Source organism: Nasonia vitripennis, assembly GCF_009193385.2.
Source record: "Nasonia vitripennis strain AsymCx chromosome 3 unlocalized genomic scaffold, Nvit_psr_1.1 chr3_random0005, whole genome shotgun sequence".
NCBI lineage: Eukaryota > Metazoa > Arthropoda > Insecta > Hymenoptera > Pteromalidae > Nasonia > Nasonia vitripennis.
Genome location: NW_022279624.1, coordinates 905,138 through 927,200, shown reverse-complemented (window position 1 = coordinate 927,200; position 22,063 = coordinate 905,138). Strand labels below are relative to the sequence as shown.

Here is a 22,063-nt window from a genome sequence, read left to right as displayed (position 1 = left end):
AACTGGAAAAACTTGAGGACAATATCGATACTAAAAAAAATGTCAAAACAATGCAAAAAATCTTGACAATGCAGATGGTACTTTTTTGAATGATTATGCAATAGAAACAGAAGACAAGAGTTCAAAAAGTGTTAAAGTACTTGGCAGTAGCATTACATCTAATACGATGAACATCCATGATGATATTTCAGCATCTAAAAAAGGAGAAAATAATAAAGAAAATATTTATAACAATATTACTGCAGTTGCAGAACATCATGATTTAGAAATCAATGTAAATACAAGCCCCAACAAAGACAATGATAAAAATACTGCATGACAGCACAGAAACTGACCCAGTACGAGAAGAGCCTTCATCAAAATCTAAACCAAAGGTGAGTATTTTTTCATGATTTACGAAGTAATACTAAACTTATTTTTTTAATACTCAAATCTACATTTGAATAATTTATTAATCTCTTTTTAGATTACTAAGGATATTAAAGTTCACTCCGTCAAAGATTGCAAAGAAGAGATTGTAAAATTGAAGAAATCTATTGAGACGTATGAAAAGAAAGTGAAAGAAATAAAAAACGAAAATGATAAATTAAAGAAAAAAAAATAAGAAGTTGTCGAAAGAGATAGAAAATGTTAAAGAAACTGCGAATAAGTATCAAGATATAAATATTAAATTACAAATTTTGATAATTGATCCAGCTGAAACTCAAAAAGGTAAATATTTTTTAAATACTTATTAATTGATAAATTTAAAACACAAATTTGAAGCTCTCATCATATTTTGAAATGCTCATTTGACTTATATAATTTTTTTAACCCAATAATCACTTTGTTGTGTAAAAAAGTCTTTTATCTAATTTTCTGAGGTATAGTCATAAGAGTCTGTTACATACTCATATAATCATTGAGTATGTTAAGTATCGTACATGGCTGCGATACATACACATACACATGCACACACACACGCACACATAACGATCTCAGCAGAAACTTAATATACATGATTTTACCAACAATTGCTTCCAAAATATATGAATAAATACTATTAAAATAATAATTAATAATAGTCAATCATAAAACTATTAACTATAAAAGTGAAAACGTTATTTCAGACACTATTATTGATGGTATCGCAGCTGATGATCTTGTTACTAGTGATTAGATAGAGACAACCAATGAAGTTGAGATGAACTACAACAAAAATTTTAATAAAATAGGGTTTTTACGGACATCTGACCAGAAGGTAAAATAAATATTTTGTATAAAAAGTTTCGTCATTCGAAATAAGCAATTGGGCTATTTATTCTTTATCGTTTTCTGCATAGGTGCATATAGGACGAAATGTATGGATAGATGAAGGAGTGTACAATGGCGTATTAAATAAAGCCAATAACAAACCATCCTTATGCGTAGATAGAATTTTCATAGCTGTATTCGGGGAGACAGTTTTAATGACATCAAAAAAATCTGGAAAACCTAGTAATAGAACGCTGAAAAACAAAAAGAGATAAAGCAATTAGATCAAACGAAGTTAGAAGCATGTCAAGATATATATATTTGATTGTTTTCTGAACCCTTTAGTTATGTAATTTATCGTTTTATTTGCTTGATTTTTTGATTATTAATCTGTTACTAACAATTATTAGTTTTCAACATAAATACTGAGTTTTAGCAATTAAATATTAATAATTGAAATTTTAAAAGTGGATAAAAATAATACCCACTACAATAACTTAAAGGAGAGATATTCTTTTATCGCTTATTTTTAGTAATTAAAATTTGATTTTTTTATTTACAGATTTTTACAATTACTGGCTTAAAAATGTTTGGCTTGCTCCAGAAGACGGCGACATTTTAGAAGAAATGCGACTTTTTGACAAGTACGTTTCGGCAAAAACAGCTTATTACAAAAAGCAAGGTGAAAAACGAGACATTCCACCAAAATCGAAGGACCCTGCTAAGAAAAGGAAAACAAAAAAAGAAAAGAAAGACGACATTATCCAGGAAGTGGATACCGAAGTAGAGCTGAATGCTAAAAAATCAGTAAGAGGATAGGGAAATGCAGGAAGAGACGAAGGATAAGGAAAATCAATCTGAAAACTCCTTTGTCAACGACAGTTTACGAGAAGAAGAGAAGATTACTGATGAGGATAAAGAAAAACCATCAACAATTTATGACAGGAATATTTGCTTTCATTGCAGCCCAGCCAGACGAGGATAGTATTTCTGATAGCAGCACTATTCATCTCTCCGAAATGGAATCTGCAAGTGACCCATTGAGTGATGCAGATTAAGAGAGACTTTTTATACTTTACTAGGAATGAAGGCGCGCTTCGCGCACTCTTGATTCCCTGTCTAATAACTCTGGTAGAAAATTCACTATAAGTGTTGGGCGGTACACTAACTTACCCGTCTAATGTCGTCGTCATTAAGGTTTGAGTAGTGAATTTGAAGAAAAGTTCAGTATAAGAGTCAGTGAGTTTGTCTATCATTACAATTCAAAGGGCATTGTATGATGATAGACTTAAACTTACTGACTCGGATACTGAACTTTTCTTTAAATTCACCTCTCAAACCTCATCGAGGGTGACTTTGGACATATAAAGACACAGTATTATATCTTCATACTTTTCATTCTTTTAATTGCACTTCTCACTGAAATTTCAAAAAAACTGAATAATATTCACACACATTATTACTACTTTTAAATAGGGTTATGGTGCCACTTTTCAATACACATGTTTTAATACTACACTCTTGGTAATGATTAATTTACTAAGGTTTCTTGCTAGTTACATTTCATATATTTTTTCTGCCATCGAGGTTTCCACATTTCATCTTAAACACCTCAAATATTTCTACCAGAGTTATGACTGTTTTGAGGTTATGAATTTAAAGCGCGCGGTTCTGATCTCGTTGCCTAGACAACCAACCAGCAACCAATCAGAATTACGTATTAAATGCTTCACAACAAACCCACACAGCATGAAATATTTCGGAAATATTGGAACGAAATATTTGAAATCTTCCAGGAATCTTTCGACGAAATATTACTGAAGTAATGTTATGTCCCTCGAATTCATTGAATTCATATTTCATTGAAATCTTTCATGCTGTGTGGGAAGTCCATCATTTTTTAAAGAGAGGAATATTTATCATTAATTTAATTATAAATGTCATTATTATACTACAGCTGCGTTATTTAATATTCGCAAATATTTTTAGAATCATAATTTAAAATATGTCATAATCATAATTGTTATTCAAAGGGAATACAGAGTAATAAATTGGAATCAATTAAAAATTGTTACTTTCTCTTCCAAAATAGCAATTAAAATTGATAAGCAAGACATTATTTTTAGAAATAATTTGAATCGATTAAAACTAATTAAAAATATTGTTATATTGAGATTTATTCAATATTATTCAGTTGTATAGTATTCCAGATGATTGAAAGTAATAGGATACAATCATTTTAAGAGATGAGTTAAACCTATTGGATATAATTGAATGTGATTGATTGCACGGTTCAATTTTTTTGAAATGCAATCCTTAATCATTATTCTGACTATTAAAACTAATTAAAAATACTTTTTCATTGAGACTCATTCAATATTATTCAGTTGTATGGTTTTCTAGGCGATTGAAACCGATAGGATTGGCTAAATTGACAAATAAGATTTAATTAAATTCAATGATTTATTTTAAATAATTAAAAAATAAGGGGCAACCTCATTTGATGATTTAAAGAACTTTGAAAATAAAATGTATTCAACATTTACTGAAACAGCAATAGCCATGGGATTAATTGAAAATGATGAAAAAAATTGTCATATATTTGATGAGGCATGTACAATTATGTTACCAGAGCAATTGCGTTTGTTTTTTGCTTGGTTTTAACAAATTCCCATTAGCAGGAACTGTTTGGGAGAAATACAAGAATTTTTTTGTGAAGACTTTGTAACTTGATTTCATTTGCATAGCATGAAAATTGTAATGTTTCTTTGTTATTTAAGTAAGCCAAATAAAAACTAAAAGTTTTATACCGTAGCTTGCTTTTCTTTTTTACCTTCACTTTACTTTTTTAATTTCTGAACCAGCGGCAGTAAAATTTTTTTATTATAAAAAAAAACGCGTTATCCTCGAAGACACTGGTACACCAATTTGCAACGAACGTGGGGGTTGGCAAGCGAAGCGAGTAGGGGGGGTACCCCCCTAGTATAATTAAATGTAATAATCAAAAGTTATTATAAAATTAAAAAGTAAATCAATTTATATCTTTTTTAATATACAATCAAGGACTCCAATGCTCGTTGTATTTCAATCCTAAACTTTTTTAATTTAGTTAATACAAAGAAAATGTATCAATATTTCAAACTATCTGTAAAATTAAAATGATGCATGTTATTTATTTATCAATTTTAGAAAAGTATCATATTCGACATTAGTTTTTTTATAAAAATAATAGAAATTACATACGTGTCATTGGGGTGCGTTGTAGCACGGATTGGAAAAATTTTAATAAAGTTTAATGATTTTAATTTCAGCATATTATATTAGTTATAATATTTAGTATACTCAAAAGATTGTATATACATTATAATAAAAATGAATTCTTAATTTTTATTTATCTATTACTAAACGAATATTTCATTTGAATTGTATTTTATAAAAAAATTATACTGTGCATTTGATTTTTAGTAAATTATAATTAAAGATAAAAATGGCTTTTATAAAACAGTGTGGCTAAAATCCGCTGTTAAGTCACAAATAGGCGAGACTTGCGGATTTTAGCAGTCTGTGCTATAACATTTTATACGATACTCTTGACTTAAATGGTTCAGTTTTACACGGCGCTTAGCGCCCTCGCTGCACTCGGGTGCTAACTGCGCTGTGTAAAAAAGAACCATTTAAGTCACACGTATCGTAATGTACTATTGAATGGTAGTGACGGAATATTTCCAACTAATTTTGAAAGTATCAACGAAGTAGTTGAAATACTAAAAGAAATTGTATGCACTAACAATATTATTGATAAAACGTATGGTAGTAGTTTTAAAAAACAAAATATTAATAAAAGAGTAATTTTATCTCCAAAAAATATAGATGTACAAAGTATTAATAATGAAATTCTATCAAAAATGGAAGGTGAAGTTGAAGAATATATTGTAACGGGGTGAGACTTTTGACGTGAGAGGAGAAAATCACAAAAGGAGACGCCGGGTCCGAGAATCGATCCGGCGCTCCCGAGATCTCTAGGCGCGCGCGTGCTACCGCTTGAGCCAACGCCGTCCTATTTCGTCACTCTCTATCCTGCCTCGATTACCGGCGTGGCGAGGGACGTTGTTCCTCGTTACAATATTAGTATAGATGCAACGCTTAATGATAACGACAAAATTTTAAGAACTGATTTACCATTTGATATTATAAATTCACTAACACCAAATAGCCTTCCACCACATAAATTAAAATTAAAAGAAGGAGCAATTGTTATATTATTAAGAAATATAAATTTAAATGATGGATTTTGTAAACGGGACAAAATTAAAAGTTGATGCAATGTTACAATATTCTATTCGTGCAAAAATAATTGATGGTAGTAAATTGGGAAATAAAGTATTAAGTATTTAATATAAATCTAATCTAAATTACATATTAAAAAACTCGTTCCTAACGTCGCTCGTTTAAAATATATTCTGAAATAGTTATAAAATTAAAGTTTTGTTAAAATCTTATTTCCTAATTTTTGATAATATTAACAACAAATGTCTTGATGATGATCATACAATTTTTATTAATATGGCTGTTTCCAAGTAAAGATAATTTACCCATATCTTTTAAACAAGAACAGTATCAAACTAATTCTTATGATTGCTGTGTTTTTGCTATACAGTCGCATTTACAGTCTGTAAATCTTAAGGGGATGTGGGAGCTGAAAACACTGTTTTTCTGTTCCATATAACTTTTTGAATAAAGCTTGCAATGAAAAACCAAGACCAGAACGCCATATAGTGTTGAGTTTACTTAATCATTCTACCAAAAAAAAATACCAATCGGACTTTTGGTTTTTGTAAAAGTCGTGAAATACGAGCGGGTGTTTACGCGTGTTTATGCGATTACAACGCCAACCTCAAACACCAATTTTACTTATTAACTTTTTTTAATTTGAAATTTCATCAATATAATGAGCAGAGCGCCATAGGTTTGAGATAAGTGAACCATTCTACCGAAAGAAAATGTCAATACGGCTTTTAGTTTTTTTTTGGCATTTGAAATACTAAATACCCCGCGGCGGATTTGCGAAGCTATAGCTCCCACCTCCCCTTAACTGTTATATTTAAGAAATCTAAGTAGCGGACAATTTAAGCTTAATCAATATATCTTGAGTTATTTTAAAAATTAAGAAATATTTTTAAAAGCTTTCAGTAATTTAGACGGCCTCTCAGAACTTAGTGAAAGCTTTTTTGAAGCTTGCATTAAATTTTGCTGAAACTTTCATGAAATCTTTTAAGAAGATTTTTGAACGCTTACTGTAATCTTTCTCAGTAAGTTAAACGGCTTCTTAAAAAATGGCAAAAGTTTTCAGTAAGCTTCAATAGAGATTCACTGAATCTTTGATAAAATCTTTTAAAAAGTATTCCTGGAAGATGGTAGTAGTAAACGGAAAGAATTTTTCAGTAAAAATTACCGGAATAGCACGGTAATCGTGGGCCGCCGTGTCTTTCCGAAAGTTTTTATCTGACCCAAGATATTATTTATCTTGCTCCCCGTAAATTTTACTGAACGGGCACTATACATTTTTTGATGTCGAAAATTTTTACCGTGCTGCAAAGGAAATTCATGCGCAGCCATGTGCGTCATCTGCTTCCATAACCTCCAAATCTAACCCTAATGTACGCTCGTTGAATCCAACGAATTTCTTGGTTCAAAGTGTGTCATATACAAATAACCCTTTATATATCAATAATATGACTTTAAGAACATGTATACAACAAAATATCATGATATAGAGGCTATATATAGAGGAGAAAAATAAAAAAAGTACCGAAAATTTTACTGTGCCGATGCAGTAAAAGTGCTCTAGATGGCGGGGCGTCCCTACGTTACTGTGCTAGCACGGTAATTTTGATCCTTAATTTCTATGTAATTTTTATTGTAAACTTCTTTCCGTGTAGTACTATAGTAACTAGTACACTAGGAAGTACTAGTAATATCAACTGAAATATTTCTGAGGTTAAAGTGTCGCGGACATTTCCGTTTTCCAGGAATGTTACACGAAAGCTTTTTGAAAGGTTTCCAAGCTTCCGTGGAAGCTTCTAGGAAGCTTCCCCTAACCTTCCATGATATGTGGGATTTGCAGTTGCTATTGTATTTAATATTTGCCCATGTAATGTACCATTTGATATTATTAAAATTCGAGAACATTTTATTAGAATATATGATACATTTACTATATAATTTTTTCCATTATCAATGCTAAAATTCCAATCATAAGAAACGTTACGCATGCAATAAAATTTGCAGAATTTAAATCAAATTTTGATAAAATTAGTATTGAAGAACTTGAGGTATTATATACAGAAAGACTTAGTTAAGAACAGCAATCATATCCCGGCTGAAAATAATCATATGATAATCATATGAGTGTTCATATGATAATCATATGATACTTTCGACCGAATCCTCATATGAGAATCATATGATTTTCATATGATATATCGTAAATTCTCATAAAAATAAATAATTATTTTACCCCTACTTGATACTTATTAATTATCTTTCTTTGTACTGCTGATTTGTAAGTTACATCGAGAATTTATTTTTATATAAATATTACATTTGTGGAGATTTGAACTCAGAACCTCAAGATTATGAAGCAATCGTTTTACCACCGAGCCATCGTGATCTTTGATGTCGATCACTTTAGTAGAATCAAATAGTCATTATATTATATAACACGTCCTTGTATGCTTTATTTATTATTAATTAATTATAATGAGTTTATTTTATTAAAACACACTAATAGTAATTGAGTAATAATAAATAAAACATACAAGGGCGCGTAAGTTATAATGACTATTTCATTCTACTAAAGTAATTGACATTATCAACGATCACGATGGCTCGGTGGTAAAACGCTTGCTTCATAATCTTGAATAAATGAATTCTCGATGCAACTTACAAATCAACAGTACAAAGCAAGATATAACTAATCAGTATCGAATAGGGGTAGAATAATTATTTATTTTATGAGATTTACGATATATCATATGATTCTCATATGAGGATTCGGTCGGAAGTATCATATGATTATCATATGATTATTTTCAGCCGGGATCAATTAACTCTTTTAGAAGCACAATCAAAGAAAAAATAACTGCTAAAAATTAATCAAAAAATAATATAGATAATAAACTAATAAGTTTAGCTGATAAAAAACAGATAATTGTATTCATCGCTTTAAAAAAAAAACCGACTCCATGGATGCGGATAGCAATGACATTTTTTCAACGATATTTTATTTATTAAATTGAAAATAAACGTTAACGTTGTATTAAAATTTTTATACAACAAGATTTCTTTACAGCCTTCTTTAAAATAAAGGACACATGCATAAGTAATTTCTATTATTTTTATTAAAAAAACGAATTTCGAATATAATACTTTATATATAAAATTGGAAATAAAATAAAATTCATCAAATTAATTTTACAAATAGTCAAAAATTTTAATACATTTTCTTTGTATTTACATATATTAAAAAATATATAAATTGATCTATTTTTTAATTTTATAATAACTTTTGATTATTACATTTAATTATATTTATCATATGTTTTGATATATCTTCTATAAATGTTAATATTTAGATTGAACTTTAATATCTAATTCACGGTTTTTTGAATTAAGAAGATACAATCTGGTAAAAATTGGTGTGTATAATTCTTTTCTTGCTGTACATACTTTTTTAATTTCATTAAATTTATACATGTATGGTATATCCGTGTATAAATAATTTCTTGCATTTTCATCATTCTGATTAAGTAGAAACCATGCAGTTAACGTTAACATTGTATTTAAATTTTTATTAAATAACATTTCTTCACAGCCTTCTTTAAAGTAAACTTATTGTTAATTCATAAGATGTACTGCTAATCTATAGATATATGACGTTTGCTTTAGGAGGACTGACATACCTGGTATTAATATATTGCTTAATTTCTTCATAATTATAATCTTTTTTGTCGTTTTCACAGTCGTGATCAAAACTAAAAGACGCATCAATGTTACTCGTTTTTAAAAATTTGCAATCCATTGTCTTTAAAACAATATTTAAATAAATTTGGAAAGCCCTATACAATTAAGCACACTTCAACGTTAATGTGACAGTTGCATTTTAATAATAAATATGGATATGGATTATCTTTAACATTTCGTTCAAACTCAAAATGCTTTGCATTAAAAAATTTACAGATTGCGTTAATTTTTCCTTAATTATAATTCTCCGTAATTAATGTTACATCTAAAAAACGTTATTTGTATCATGCGAATGTAATTTTTTCTTAAGTCTCTTTTTTTCTCTTCGTTTTTTATTAATATCAGCTTTTTCTACTGCACTTTTCTTGTTATGAACTAATATCCTTTTTAAATTTACTCTTTTATTACTTTTAGTCTTACCTGCTTTTGATCGTTGTTCACGTCTTGTTTTGTTTATAGCAGTTTTTTTACACTCATTTGTTGATATCGCAATTTCCCACACAGCATGAAAGATTTCAATGAAATATTTCGAAATATTTCAGTGAAATATATCCACGGAATATTTCTGAAACCTTCCAGTAATATTCCATAGAAGAGCTATCAACCGACTCAATGGAAATATTTCGTGAAATATTTCAGAAATATTCCATAAATATTTTGTTGGAATCTATGAAATTCCTTTTTAAATATTTCAATATGTTCTTTAGGAAATCTTACATAAATATTTCATAAAATATTGCTCAGAATTATTTACTTAATAATACACTGAAATATTTTGCGGAAGATTTTTGGAATCTTTTTTAAACATTTCTTTGGAACTTTTGTAACGAATTTTTAAACATTTATCAAAAAATTTATGAAATATTCCATAGATATATCTTGTAAACTTTTATATAATTATTTCTTCATTATTACAATGGAATATTTCTTGAAATATTTATTAAATAATTCCTTAATATTTTATTGGAACTTTTAAATTACACTTTGAATATTTCTTGAAATATTTCTGAATCATTCCATACATATGTCTTACAAACTTTCATGTGATTATTTCTTCAATCTTTCAATGGAACATTTCTCGGGATATTTAAGAAATAATGTCTTAATCTTGTATTGGAACTTTTAAAATAAATTTTGAATGTGGCTTGATATATATATATATATATATATATATATATATATATATATATGAAAGATTTCATACATATATCTTGCTAAATTTCACATAATTATTTCATCAAGATTCCAAGGCAGCATTTCTTAAAATATTTAAGAATGATTTTGTAAATTTATAATTCAAACTTTTATAATAAAACTTGAGTATTTCTTAATACATTTATAAAATATTCCATGACTGTTCATTATAATATATCTTCCTGAAGATTTATTATAAAAATATTTCAGTAGAATATTTTCTAAAATGTTCCATTATAAATAAAATTTATTGTTACTTCTTAAGACTCATTGTAGATGATGTCTAGGAGTCCATGCAATATTTCTAATGTAACTTAATGTATAGTATATGACGCATTATAGATAATGATTTGAATGTCTTTATTTAATATTTAATTGCGTTATGTGTTTTATTATTTTTATATATGCTGTTACATTATATTAGTGAAATTTTATTGGTCAGAATGTTTAGTATCACACTATCGAAAGATTTAATTTAATAATAAAATTTCAGTTTACTTTATTTCAAATTCAAAATACAACTCGCGCCCAATCGCATTTATACATCAAGATGGATCAGAATTATTTTAAAGAAATATATTTTGGAAGCTTGCTTAAATATTCCAGAATTATTTCAAATACAAATTCCAGGAGACTACGGGCTAAGAAATAATTTTGAAATGTTGCTTAAATCTAGGAAAGAAATATTTAATGAAAGTTTTCTGGAATATTCCAGAATTGTTATACTGAAAATTTTCCGGTGAAGATTAAACACTGAAAGAATTACGAAATAATTCAGAAATATTTTAAAGAAATTTTTATGGAAGTTTTCTGGAATATTCCGGAATTATTATACTGAAAATTTTCAGGTGAATATTAAACACTGAAATAATTCAGAAATAAATCAGAAATATTTTAAAGAAATATGTTACGGAAGCTTGCTTAAATATTCCAGAATTATTTCAAATACAAATCCCAGGAGACTGCGTGCCACAAAATAATTTAGAAACATTTCAGAAATATTTCAAGGAAATATTTCATGAGAGATTTGCAAGGTGGGGCATTTTATGAAATGATATTATTGCAGTAATATTTCTGAAATATTTCGTGAAAAATTTCAGAAATATTTCTGAATTCTTTAAAAAAATATTTCAATATAGGAATTCGAGGGACATAACATTACTTCAGAAATATTTCGTCGAAAGATTCCTGGAAGATTTCAAATATTTCGTTCCAATATTTCGGAAATATTTCGGAAATATTTCATGCTGTGTGGGTTTCTGTATAAAGCTAATTTTTTTGTTAAATGTGTTTATTTAATGATATTTTTTATTTTTAATCATTTAATTTTACCACGGGATAACATTTATTTTCTTTATTAAAAGTTTGCTTTTTTAATTGAAAAATGAGTAATTCGATGTCATTATATATCTCTAAAAAAAATTAACTTTTGAAAAAGTAAAAGGTTAGGCGAGTTTGATGACAATTCATTGATAACAACAATTCTTCTATTTGTCAAAATTAATTGTTTTAGCAACTAAATTACAGATAAAATAGAACTAAGATCAATTAAAGAAAGTCAAGTTTATTATATGTAATCATAATGAAGGTAAACCAAAAAATTGTTTTGTTTATCAAAAGGCTTATTTAACTTAAAATTTTAGTTACTTACTGATCAATTAGGAACAACTCTTAAGATAATTACTACGTAACTTGCTTTATCCGTTCATTTTACTTATGGTGTTGTCGATTAGTAACATATTTGTGTACATAAACTTTATAAAATACTTATTCCGATACAATGATATATAATCAATGTAGATAACATGACACTGATTTGCAAACTCTTTAAAGGTGCCATATAATGTATTGTGCAAAATTAAAATATTGATTAATTAAATATTACGTTCTAATAGATAAAAAACGGAAATTTTAGTTGTTCACCAATAAACAAAATAAACGGGCATGGCAAGTTACGTAGTAAGTATCTTGAGAGTTGTTGCTATAATTGATGATTATATAATTTAAACTTTAAATAAAATAAGCCCTTCGATGAACACAAGAATTTTTTGCTTCACCTCCATTATGATTACATATAATAAACTTGACTATGTTTAATTGATCTCCAGTTATTTTTTATCTGTAATTTAGTTGCTACAAGTCACAATTAATTTTGACAAATACAAGAATTTTTGTAATTAATCAATTGTCATCAAACTCGCCTAACCTTTTACTTTTTTGAAAGTTAATTTTTTGAGATTTCAGATTTTTTTAGTGAATTTTTTTGTGTTTCATATTGCGCACCATCTAGACTTCATCATCGGCTACCCTGTACACCTAGACGCTGTCCTCGTATGATTTTTTTTCCTATATAGCAAAAACTACGGAGCGCCCCACCTAGACCTAGACCTCAACATCGGCCACCCTGTACATCTTGTTCTGGGAACGTTCCAGGAACGTCGCTTTTGCAACTATGGAACGTTGCTATGAGCGGTGGTAGGAACGACGTGGCTACGTTGCTGGAACATAAAAATGTCCGCGTTTGTGGCAATAGGCACGTTATCAGAACGTTGTATGAAGGTATAGAGCACGATTCTATAACGTTGCGAGATCGGCGCGGGTGCTGGTTGCTTTTGGAACATACTGGCAACGTTCTAAAAACGTAGTCATTCGAAGTTCTAAATTTTCTTTGGTCGCTGAAGCAACGTTCCTGGAACATACTCAGAACTAGCTGTTGTTTCCTGTGACACTGCTTGGTTGCTTAAGCTACGTTCCTGGAACGTATTCAGATCTCACTGTTGTTTCCATTTGCTCGAAGCTTGGTTGCTTAAACAACGTTCCTAGAACGATATATTTCGGCGCTATTACCTTCGTATGTATAAAATAAAGGTAGGTTATTCAACAATAGTAAATAAACTAATAAATTTAATGAATAATATACTTATAATATATTTATATTATTACAAAGGCAGATAAATTTATATGAACCTTAAAACGACATAATGAATGTCAAATAAATTTTAAAGAAATTATTTATCATTTTCTTTGTTTTTCTCGAATTCTTCTTCGCTTATTCGATTCGCTTTAAAAGAGTGAAGAGCGAATTGAAGCAAACGTTAATGGAAGGACAACGACAAAATAAATATTTATCTGTGTACAACTGAATAGAGCTTTCTTTTGTTTGATCTACATCTTTCTAAAGATGTGTTATCAAATTATGTTATGAATGCTTTTTCAATAAATAGTTTTCATACAGTTTACTCTGAACCTTCTTGATCCAAATTTGGAAGCGACAACATTATATCGTCAACTGTTGGATCCGCGATAGCCGCGGGTGGAAGCGAATTTTCTGCAGACGTAGATTGTTCTAAATTTTTGTCAGGAACGCATTTCCTTTGGTTTGCTTTGGCTAACTGCAGAAGGCTTTTTTCCTGCTGATATTCGAACCACGCCTGCTTTCGCTCGTCTTCGTCCAATTCCTCTTCTTCCTGTAAACAATAAATAGTTTATTACGCAATTCACAAACAGTCGCTTAATCTAAAGGAAAGTTTGTTATCCAATCACCTTATTTTCCAATAATGAATCGTGCTCAAAGAACTGGTAAATATAATTCTTAAATTTGAGGAAGACATCGGCAAGAACGTGATCTTTTGGCACATTGAGTATCGGCTGATCATCCAACGTCGCCAACTTATACAACTCAGCCAGCTCGGTGTCACAATAATGACGTCCAACTTGATGTTAAAACGACTGATGAAGCTTCAGTTTAAGTAGTTTCTTACAATTTCTCTCCTTCCTTTAAGCTTCTTTCTAAAATCCCGTAAAGAAAGATCAGCTTGTAAGATTTGGTGAAGTCAAATACTTGATCGTCTTTAATGAACCTGGACCACCAATATTCTAAAGCCACGCACAAAAGATATTACAAGTCGCATATAACGTTTATATTTTTGAAAAAAACTTACCTTCTTCAGCCGGTATGAAATTATTATTTGGAAGATTCCTTGCATTTACTTTATTATTCTTAATTGGCTCAGAACGTTTATATTTTTGAAAAAACTTACCTTCTTCAGCCGGTATGAAATTGTTATTTGGAAGATTCCTTGCATTTACTTTATTATTCTTAATTGGCTAATTTTTTACTAAACTTTTGGTTAGCTTCAGCTTTGAGCTGCAGAATTTTTGGGCGATCGATTAACCGCTTGATTTCATGATAATTTTTTGTTAGAATAACAGACTAGGTAGGTGTTCACAATAAAGATACACAAAAGATTCGGTCGTAAGTAAAAGGCTTTATTCGATAAGAGTGACAGGCGATGTACACCGATCGGTAGCTCGGAAGCAAGTGGCGCGCAGCGCCGTTTCTCGCGGAGATGCCAACATGGCGTTCCCCACTCCTGTACATCGGCATAACGCCTATGGTCTATATATATTTCCACACTCTCTCCCATACGCGTTATGTCCTTATGTCTTGATAAGACTATTATTTGGAACTCTGGACCAAGTGCCTCTGGCGTAGCCTTATTCCCCCTCCTCATCTCCAGTCTGTGGCTCCCAAGGTTATTCTGTAACATGAGGCATATATTAGTTATAAATCATATTTAGTAGTAATAAGGATAACTTTTCATGCACAGGAAAGGATAGGGCTTTGGTAAATATACATATCTGCTAACTGATCAGCAGATTTAACCCATGTTATCTTAACGTAACCTCGCTTCACACATTCTTTAATATAATGCTCTTCCCTTTCAACCATATGCCTCAGCCTATTACCACCATCTGTGTTAGCGCATGCTTGTGCAGCCATATTATCATAAAATAGATATATTGGATACATGTCGTTCCTTAGTATAAAACAAACTGAATTATGCAGAGCTAAAATAGCTTGGCATGCTTCGCTCATGGCTACATACTCAGCCTGACATGTCGACAAGGCCACGCTTTGCTGTTTGTGTGTCTTCCAGTCCACTGTGTCTCCGTACAATTGTATGGCATAGCCACAAGTCGTCAAAGAACCTCCACAATCGGACAAGCTCGCATCTGAATAAGCTTTCATGTAATTTTCTTTTCCTGAATATATCAATGAGTAATGGCGTGTTCCAATCAAATATTGGAACACTCTTTGTACCATTTTCCATTCATACTTTGTTGGAGCTATCTGATGTCTGCTCAAGACATTCACAGCAAACGATATGTCTGGCCTTGTCACACCAGCCAAATACAACAAAGAACCTACAGCTTCTCTGTACAACCTGTTATTAACAGCCTCAGATATAATATACTCAGTCTCTCGAGTTTTCCTATATTTATTAGTGACTTTTGTTGATGCTATCGGAGTATTGACAGGTCTAATTTTATCAAAGCCAAATCTTTTTAACATATTATCTATAAACTTCGTTTGATTTAATTTAATTATTTTCTTTTCTTCACATCTCTCAATTTTAATCCCCAAAAACTCTTTTGGTTTACCCAAGTCCTTAATTTTAAACTTCCTACTTAACTTTGAGCTAAACTCAGTCAGTTCTGTCATATTGTTGCCTGTCAACAAAATATCGTCTACATATAAAACTACAATCATCACCCCGTAATTAGATTGTCTGAAAAATAAACAAGGGTCCATGTCACTAGAAATAAAACCTAATTCATTCATGACAGCTGTAAATTTATTATTCCATTTCTTTGGACTTATTTTGAGTCCATACAAAGCCTTTTTCAATTTCGAAACAAACTTTTCTCTGTATTCTTTGCTAACCATAATCCCTTCTGGTATTTCCATCAGTATTTCCTCAGACAAATCTCCATATAAAAATGCAGTTTCTACATCTAGCTGCTTCAATTTCAAATCATATTTATTTGCAATCACAAGAAAAGATCAAATCAAGGACATCCTAGATACCGGAGCATACGTTTCACTCAACGCATACGCATTCTTATCCTTGAATCCCCTAATGACTAACCTACTCTTGAATTTATTTTTTCCGTGCTCATCAATTTTCCTTTTGAAGACCCATCGTGAATCAATTACATTGGGCTTTCCCATACCTATTCTTCCTTTCGGTCTTTCTATTATTTCATAGACTTCTTTATCTTTAATTGAATCTAGTTCTACCTGTATAGATTTGAACCAGTGTTCACTATCTTTGGAGCTTACTGCTTCCCTATATGTCTGTGGATCACCCTGGATTTTAGCTAATAGTGCATGAAGTGCAAAATCCCTTGTTTCTGTTTGTTCAATATTTTCTTGACTTTTCCTCTCCTGCTCTACTTGTTGACTATCAACCTCATTCTCTATATTTATCTTGAATAACTCTTCGTCAGACTCTCTTTTATCAAAATAATCTTTGTACACTACCTCCTCTATGCATTTAACATGTCTACTCTCATATAACTTTTGGTGTATATAAAATATACCCTGTTGGAATATAACCCACTATAAAACTCCTGATTCCTTTGATGCTAAACTTAGTGCCCTCATTTCTAGTTGCCCTTGCATAAGCTACACATCCAAACCTCTTTATCTGTCTTAAATTGCTATCAATTTTCGAGTTTAACAAATTTATTGGAATTTTCATTTCATTAGACTTATGCGGCGTTCGATTATACACATACACGCTCGCTTTCACTGCCAAATCCCACATCGTAGAAGGTAAACCTGAGTCAAACATCCACGCTCTTATCTTGCTCTGAATAGTCCTATTGAAACGCTCAGCCACACCATTATGTTCTGGTGTGTCTGGGCATGCCAATTGCAGTTCAGCTCCAAACTTATCAGAACATCTATCATTGCATTTCCTGTGAATTCCGTCCCTCTATCACACCTCAAATAGCAAAACTTCTCATCTGAACCTAACACGTTTCTGACACTCCTAATAAATTCTACTAGATATTTGCTAACCTCAGTTTTGTGTCTAATAGGATATGCTAAAACCGTTCTCGAATAATCATCTATGAAAACCACAACAAACTTATAGCCTTTTGGAAATGAAACTGGACTAATAGGTCCCATCGTGTCTGCATGGACAATTTGCAATGGCTTCGATGCTCTAGTCCTAATTTTATTGAAAGGAACTTTGCAACTTTTAGTTATTAGACACTTTCTTCTACATTTACTCCTTTTATATCAAGTATTTCAGGAAACTGTTCTGCCAGTTTTCTGATGTACATAGCCGATACATATCCTAGTCTTAAATGCCAAATCATGGCTTTGTCAATTTTATTAATTGATTCACATGATCTACTTTTATAATCAATCTCAAGATTATCATTAGAACCATTGCAATCCTCCATTACATGAACCTTTCTATCTGTAGCAGTATGTAATAAATCAGATATTCTATCTTCTAGACTTGAATTTTCTGTGTTTTCATCTGTCTCTAATTTTTCCATATTCTCCTCATTTTTAGATTCAACCCTCTCTTCTACCTGACTTAATTCATTTCCCTTACTCCTGGTATTGTATGGATGATTCTGTTCTAATGAGCTTATTAAAGCAAAAGCTTTAGACACTTCAATCACGTTCTTGCCTTTGGGTGCAATCTTTAATTTAATTAGCCAAAATGGATTTTCATACTTTCCGGTCAATAAATTCTCTTTGGATTTCGGATCAAATATATTGATTACTTTATTGTTTAAATAGACTTCGAGTCCTTGATCAACAAATTTCTTTAGTGACAATAAGTTTTCCGACAACTCATTAGAATACAATACATCCGACATTATTAACTCCTTACCATTTTCTGTCCTAATTCTAACATCACCTTTTCCCTGAGTACTCAGATAATTATTCTTATTCGCACAATTAATTTCATTCACTTCATTTTCACTCAATCTCTCAAAAATTAATTTCGATTTACTCAGATGCTCTGTTGCACCAGAATCCGCTATAAATTTAGTAATTTTATTAGCCCTCAAATTTCTATCAATTAAATTACAATTTAATTTACCTTGTTAATATTGATCTTGCTCTGGGTTTTCCATGTAGCCGAAATGGGCTGAGGCACCTCTGCCTCTAGCACTTCTGCCTCCTCGTCCTCTGTTGCCTCCACGTCCTCGGTTAATCGAACCTGCACCATCACCTCTCGTGGCTCCTTGGTTGTGGCCTCCTTGGCCCGTCCAGTCTGGTCTTCCACGTCCTTGGTTGTGAGCAGGTTCCAGTTTCGCCCTTTTGCTAGCTGGTCCCTGCTCCCCTCCAGTCGGCTTCCTCCTATTATATCGGAATGGCTCCGGGCAGGAAGTAGAGATGTGATTTCCAACCTTGTTACAATTGTAACATACCACCTCTCCTGGGGTCGGACAATCTCTCCTGATGTGTCCATTCTTGCCGCACGAATAACACCTGACATCATCCTTCCCTCTTCTCTGAAATTGCTCTCCTCTCTTGCCTCCTCGAAATCCGGCGTTGAACGCGGACTTAGGTGGTTGCCTCTGCGGTCTCAAAGCTTCCTCCTGCAAAATAAATTTTTTTAATTGACTGTACGTCATTTCTCGCCCAGTCGATTCCTCAAGTAGACAATCAGCCACAGTTACGTTGGGCACCGCATCTTTGATTGCTTGTATAAACAGATCCTTTTTATCTTTTTCCGGTAATTTATCAGCATTAGGCGTATTTTCATATACTTTCACTTTTTCCTCAAACAAATCCCAAAATTCAGAAGCTTTATGCTTATTTACATCATATCTTAAGTTGTTTAAATCGTTTCTTGCAGTTAATCGCGTGATTCTAGTTTCAAACGTTTTTAATTCCTTTAGTTTTTCCACCATTTCAATAGGTTCTTTAATATCTATCATTTTAGTGTAATATTCTATGTCAATATGATTGATTATGATATCTCGAACTCTATGCTTATCCTCAATTAATTTAGTTTCATTCACATCCTCACATTTCTTTTTATCAAACACATAGTCTAACCTTTTGATTTTAACCTTAGGCATCAAATAATCTTCAAAAATCTCAAACTTCATCCCAGTAGTTAACTTATAACTTCGCATCACATTACTCTCTTTGCTAGAAACCTCAATTATGATTTTATTCTTGTTACTTTCATTAGTTGGGTTTATTCCGCCATTTCCTCCCTTATTATCCTTAGCTAACGATTCTTTAATTTTATCTTCTATAATTTTAACTATGTTTAGATTATTATTGCTTACCCCATTCACTCCATCAGATATTCTTATATGATTCATATCAGATTTACTTTTGGTCTTGTTTGTCCTTTCTGGTGACGACCTCATGTCAATCGGCATATCGATCAGATCCATCTGAGTTTTGGGTCATTTCCCTGTTCTCATTACAATCTTACCTGGGATGATTTGTTTGCCCTCCCAGTCTTCAGCTTCATTTACTTCTCCTTCTTCCAATTCCTCATCTGATGGCTCTGTCGTCCTAAACAACGAAGGTGTCGGGGAGCAGTGATGCTTTCTCCCAATTTCCTCTTCCTCGGTCCCGGTCTTCTGGATTGGAACTACAAAGTTTTCTTCTTCCAGTAGACTTTCGTCAATGGTGGGCTTTAGCCTTAGATCCGCTCCTAGTCTGTTCCTTTCTTCGTATTCCTTTACACCCTGCCTGATCTTCAGTTCAATATCCACGTCTTCTATGTTTTTTATTTTTGGAGCAGCTTTGGTCCCTGGGGTGGTTTTAGTCGTTGCCCACCTTAGCCACGATCTGACTTTTGTATCATTCTCAACCTTGTCTTGCTTTGGAGCTTCGATCTCTTTCTGCTTCTGTATGCCTTAAGCGTGCTTTCGATTAACTCTTTGTTGATTTTTGCTTGCATATCAAAGAATTCATTCTGTCGTTCAGTGATCCACTCCAGTGTAGTCTTCACCTTCGTTTCTACGGTCTTTTCTATTTCCTGCATAGCCGTCTTCAGCCTCTCCTCTGTCACCATTCTTTCGGATATTCTGAGCTCCGACACAAGCATGACTTTCTCCCCTGGAGGCCATATTTTCCTCAGGAACTGACAGTCATCTTCTGAGAAGAATTGACCTAAAATAGCACAAATAAGCATTAGTTTAATTTGAATATGATAAGCACCTCATTCATTCTCATCATTTCAACTCATCATATAGTATCACATAACATAACTCATCCCGGAATTCGTTGTTCATTTCATATACCATCTCATATATCTCATCTTTGCATGCATCACATCTTATCTAGTCATACAGGGTGTTTCATTTTAATCCGACCACGACAAAAACCATGGAAAAACTAATTTTAACGAAAAATGACCTTAACAAAAGTTGAAGGGGGTAAAGGGGGCCATCGAATGACACAAACACCTATGACCTTGAACTCGATTTTCAAGGTCATTTGAGGGTAATTGTTATTTGTTTAAATAGGAACCTCTATTTTAGACCTTGGAATCGGATAGAGCGGAAAAAATTACGTCGCAAAGGATATTTTAAGTTTGCTTTGGTGACCTTGAGAAGGTCAATTCAAGGTCAAATAGCATTGCAAATAGCATTATCTTGTCGATAATTACGTCTAGATTCACCAAGAATCAATAAAATATCAACCCTTTCAGCGGCTGGATAATCAGCCATTGTTAAAAATTTATAACAAGTTCAATAAAAATTTTGTTTTTACCAAACTGAACAAATTAGATAGCTTTCGATGAGTAATAAATTTTAATAGAAAAAATAAAGGTCAATGAATGAAAAAGAGAAAATGTTAAACAAATGATATTTGATTAGTTTGGCTAATCAATAACTAGTAAACTATTGAATACTAAGTGTAAGTAACAATGAGTAGAGGATAAATTCATATGAAAAGAGATCTCTTATTAGAAAAATTACTATTTCAACAATGAGTCGCGGGAAAATTCAACATGAAAAATCATCTTTACAAAATAAATTATTTATTTCAACAATAAATTCAGGCAAAATTCGATGAGGAAAATTAGTAGCCAATTGTGTCCACGTCGTTCCTGAGTAACGCTAAAGATAGGATAAAAATTCGCTTACGAAAACATCCCAAGAACTGAATAGAATCCAAAAAAATGGTGGTGTCTTTGGGCACCTACATTCAAATCTGTACATAATAAAAGTGAGAGGCAAGGAGACTCACTCTAATCAAGCACCCCAAAGGGAACACAATCCTATTACATTTTTACACTTTTGACCTTACAAAATGGCTTTGAAGTCAGCAAAGCATAATCACATTTTAAGTCAATTATTCTCTTAATGTTTATTACAATAACAAAATGATAATTCTACGAAAAAATTGAAAGGAAAACAATCTTAGGCTGATACTTCTTATTTGACCTTGAATTGACCTTCTCAAGGTCACTATGGCAAACTTGAAATGTCATTTCCGACGTAATTTTTTCCGCTGCTCCGTATTCCGAGGTCAAAAATAGGGGTTCCCGTTAAAAAAATACAATGACCTTCAAATGACCTTGAAAATCGAGTTCAAGGTCATAGGTTTTTGTGTCATTCGATGGCCCCCTTTACCCCCTTCAACTTTTGTTAAGGTAATTTTTCGTTAAAATTAGTTTTTCCATGGTTTTTTGTCGTGGTCGGATTAAAATGAAACACCCTGTATATTCATCATTAAAATATCTCATGATCAATCACACTTCATACATGTCATACATTTCATTTCATTTATTTATTAGAATTCAATTCTTATTTTATT

General features: G+C 31.5%; 1 protein-coding gene across 1 annotated transcript; it reads right to left on the bottom strand.

The window, feature by feature from the left end:
- Positions 1-14,708: 14,708 nt before the first annotated feature.
- Positions 14,709-20,078, bottom strand: LOC116416699. The gene is made up of 2 exons (XM_031925899.2): positions 18,369-20,078; positions 14,709-14,990 (listed from the first exon to the last, which is right to left on the bottom strand). The coding sequence occupies exon 1, from the start codon at positions 19,681-19,683 to the stop codon at positions 18,373-18,375; it is 1,311 nt and encodes a 436-aa protein (XP_031781759.1). The 5' UTR covers positions 19,684-20,078; the 3' UTR covers positions 14,709-14,990; positions 18,369-18,372.
- Between the last annotated feature and the right edge of the window lie 1,985 nt (positions 20,079-22,063).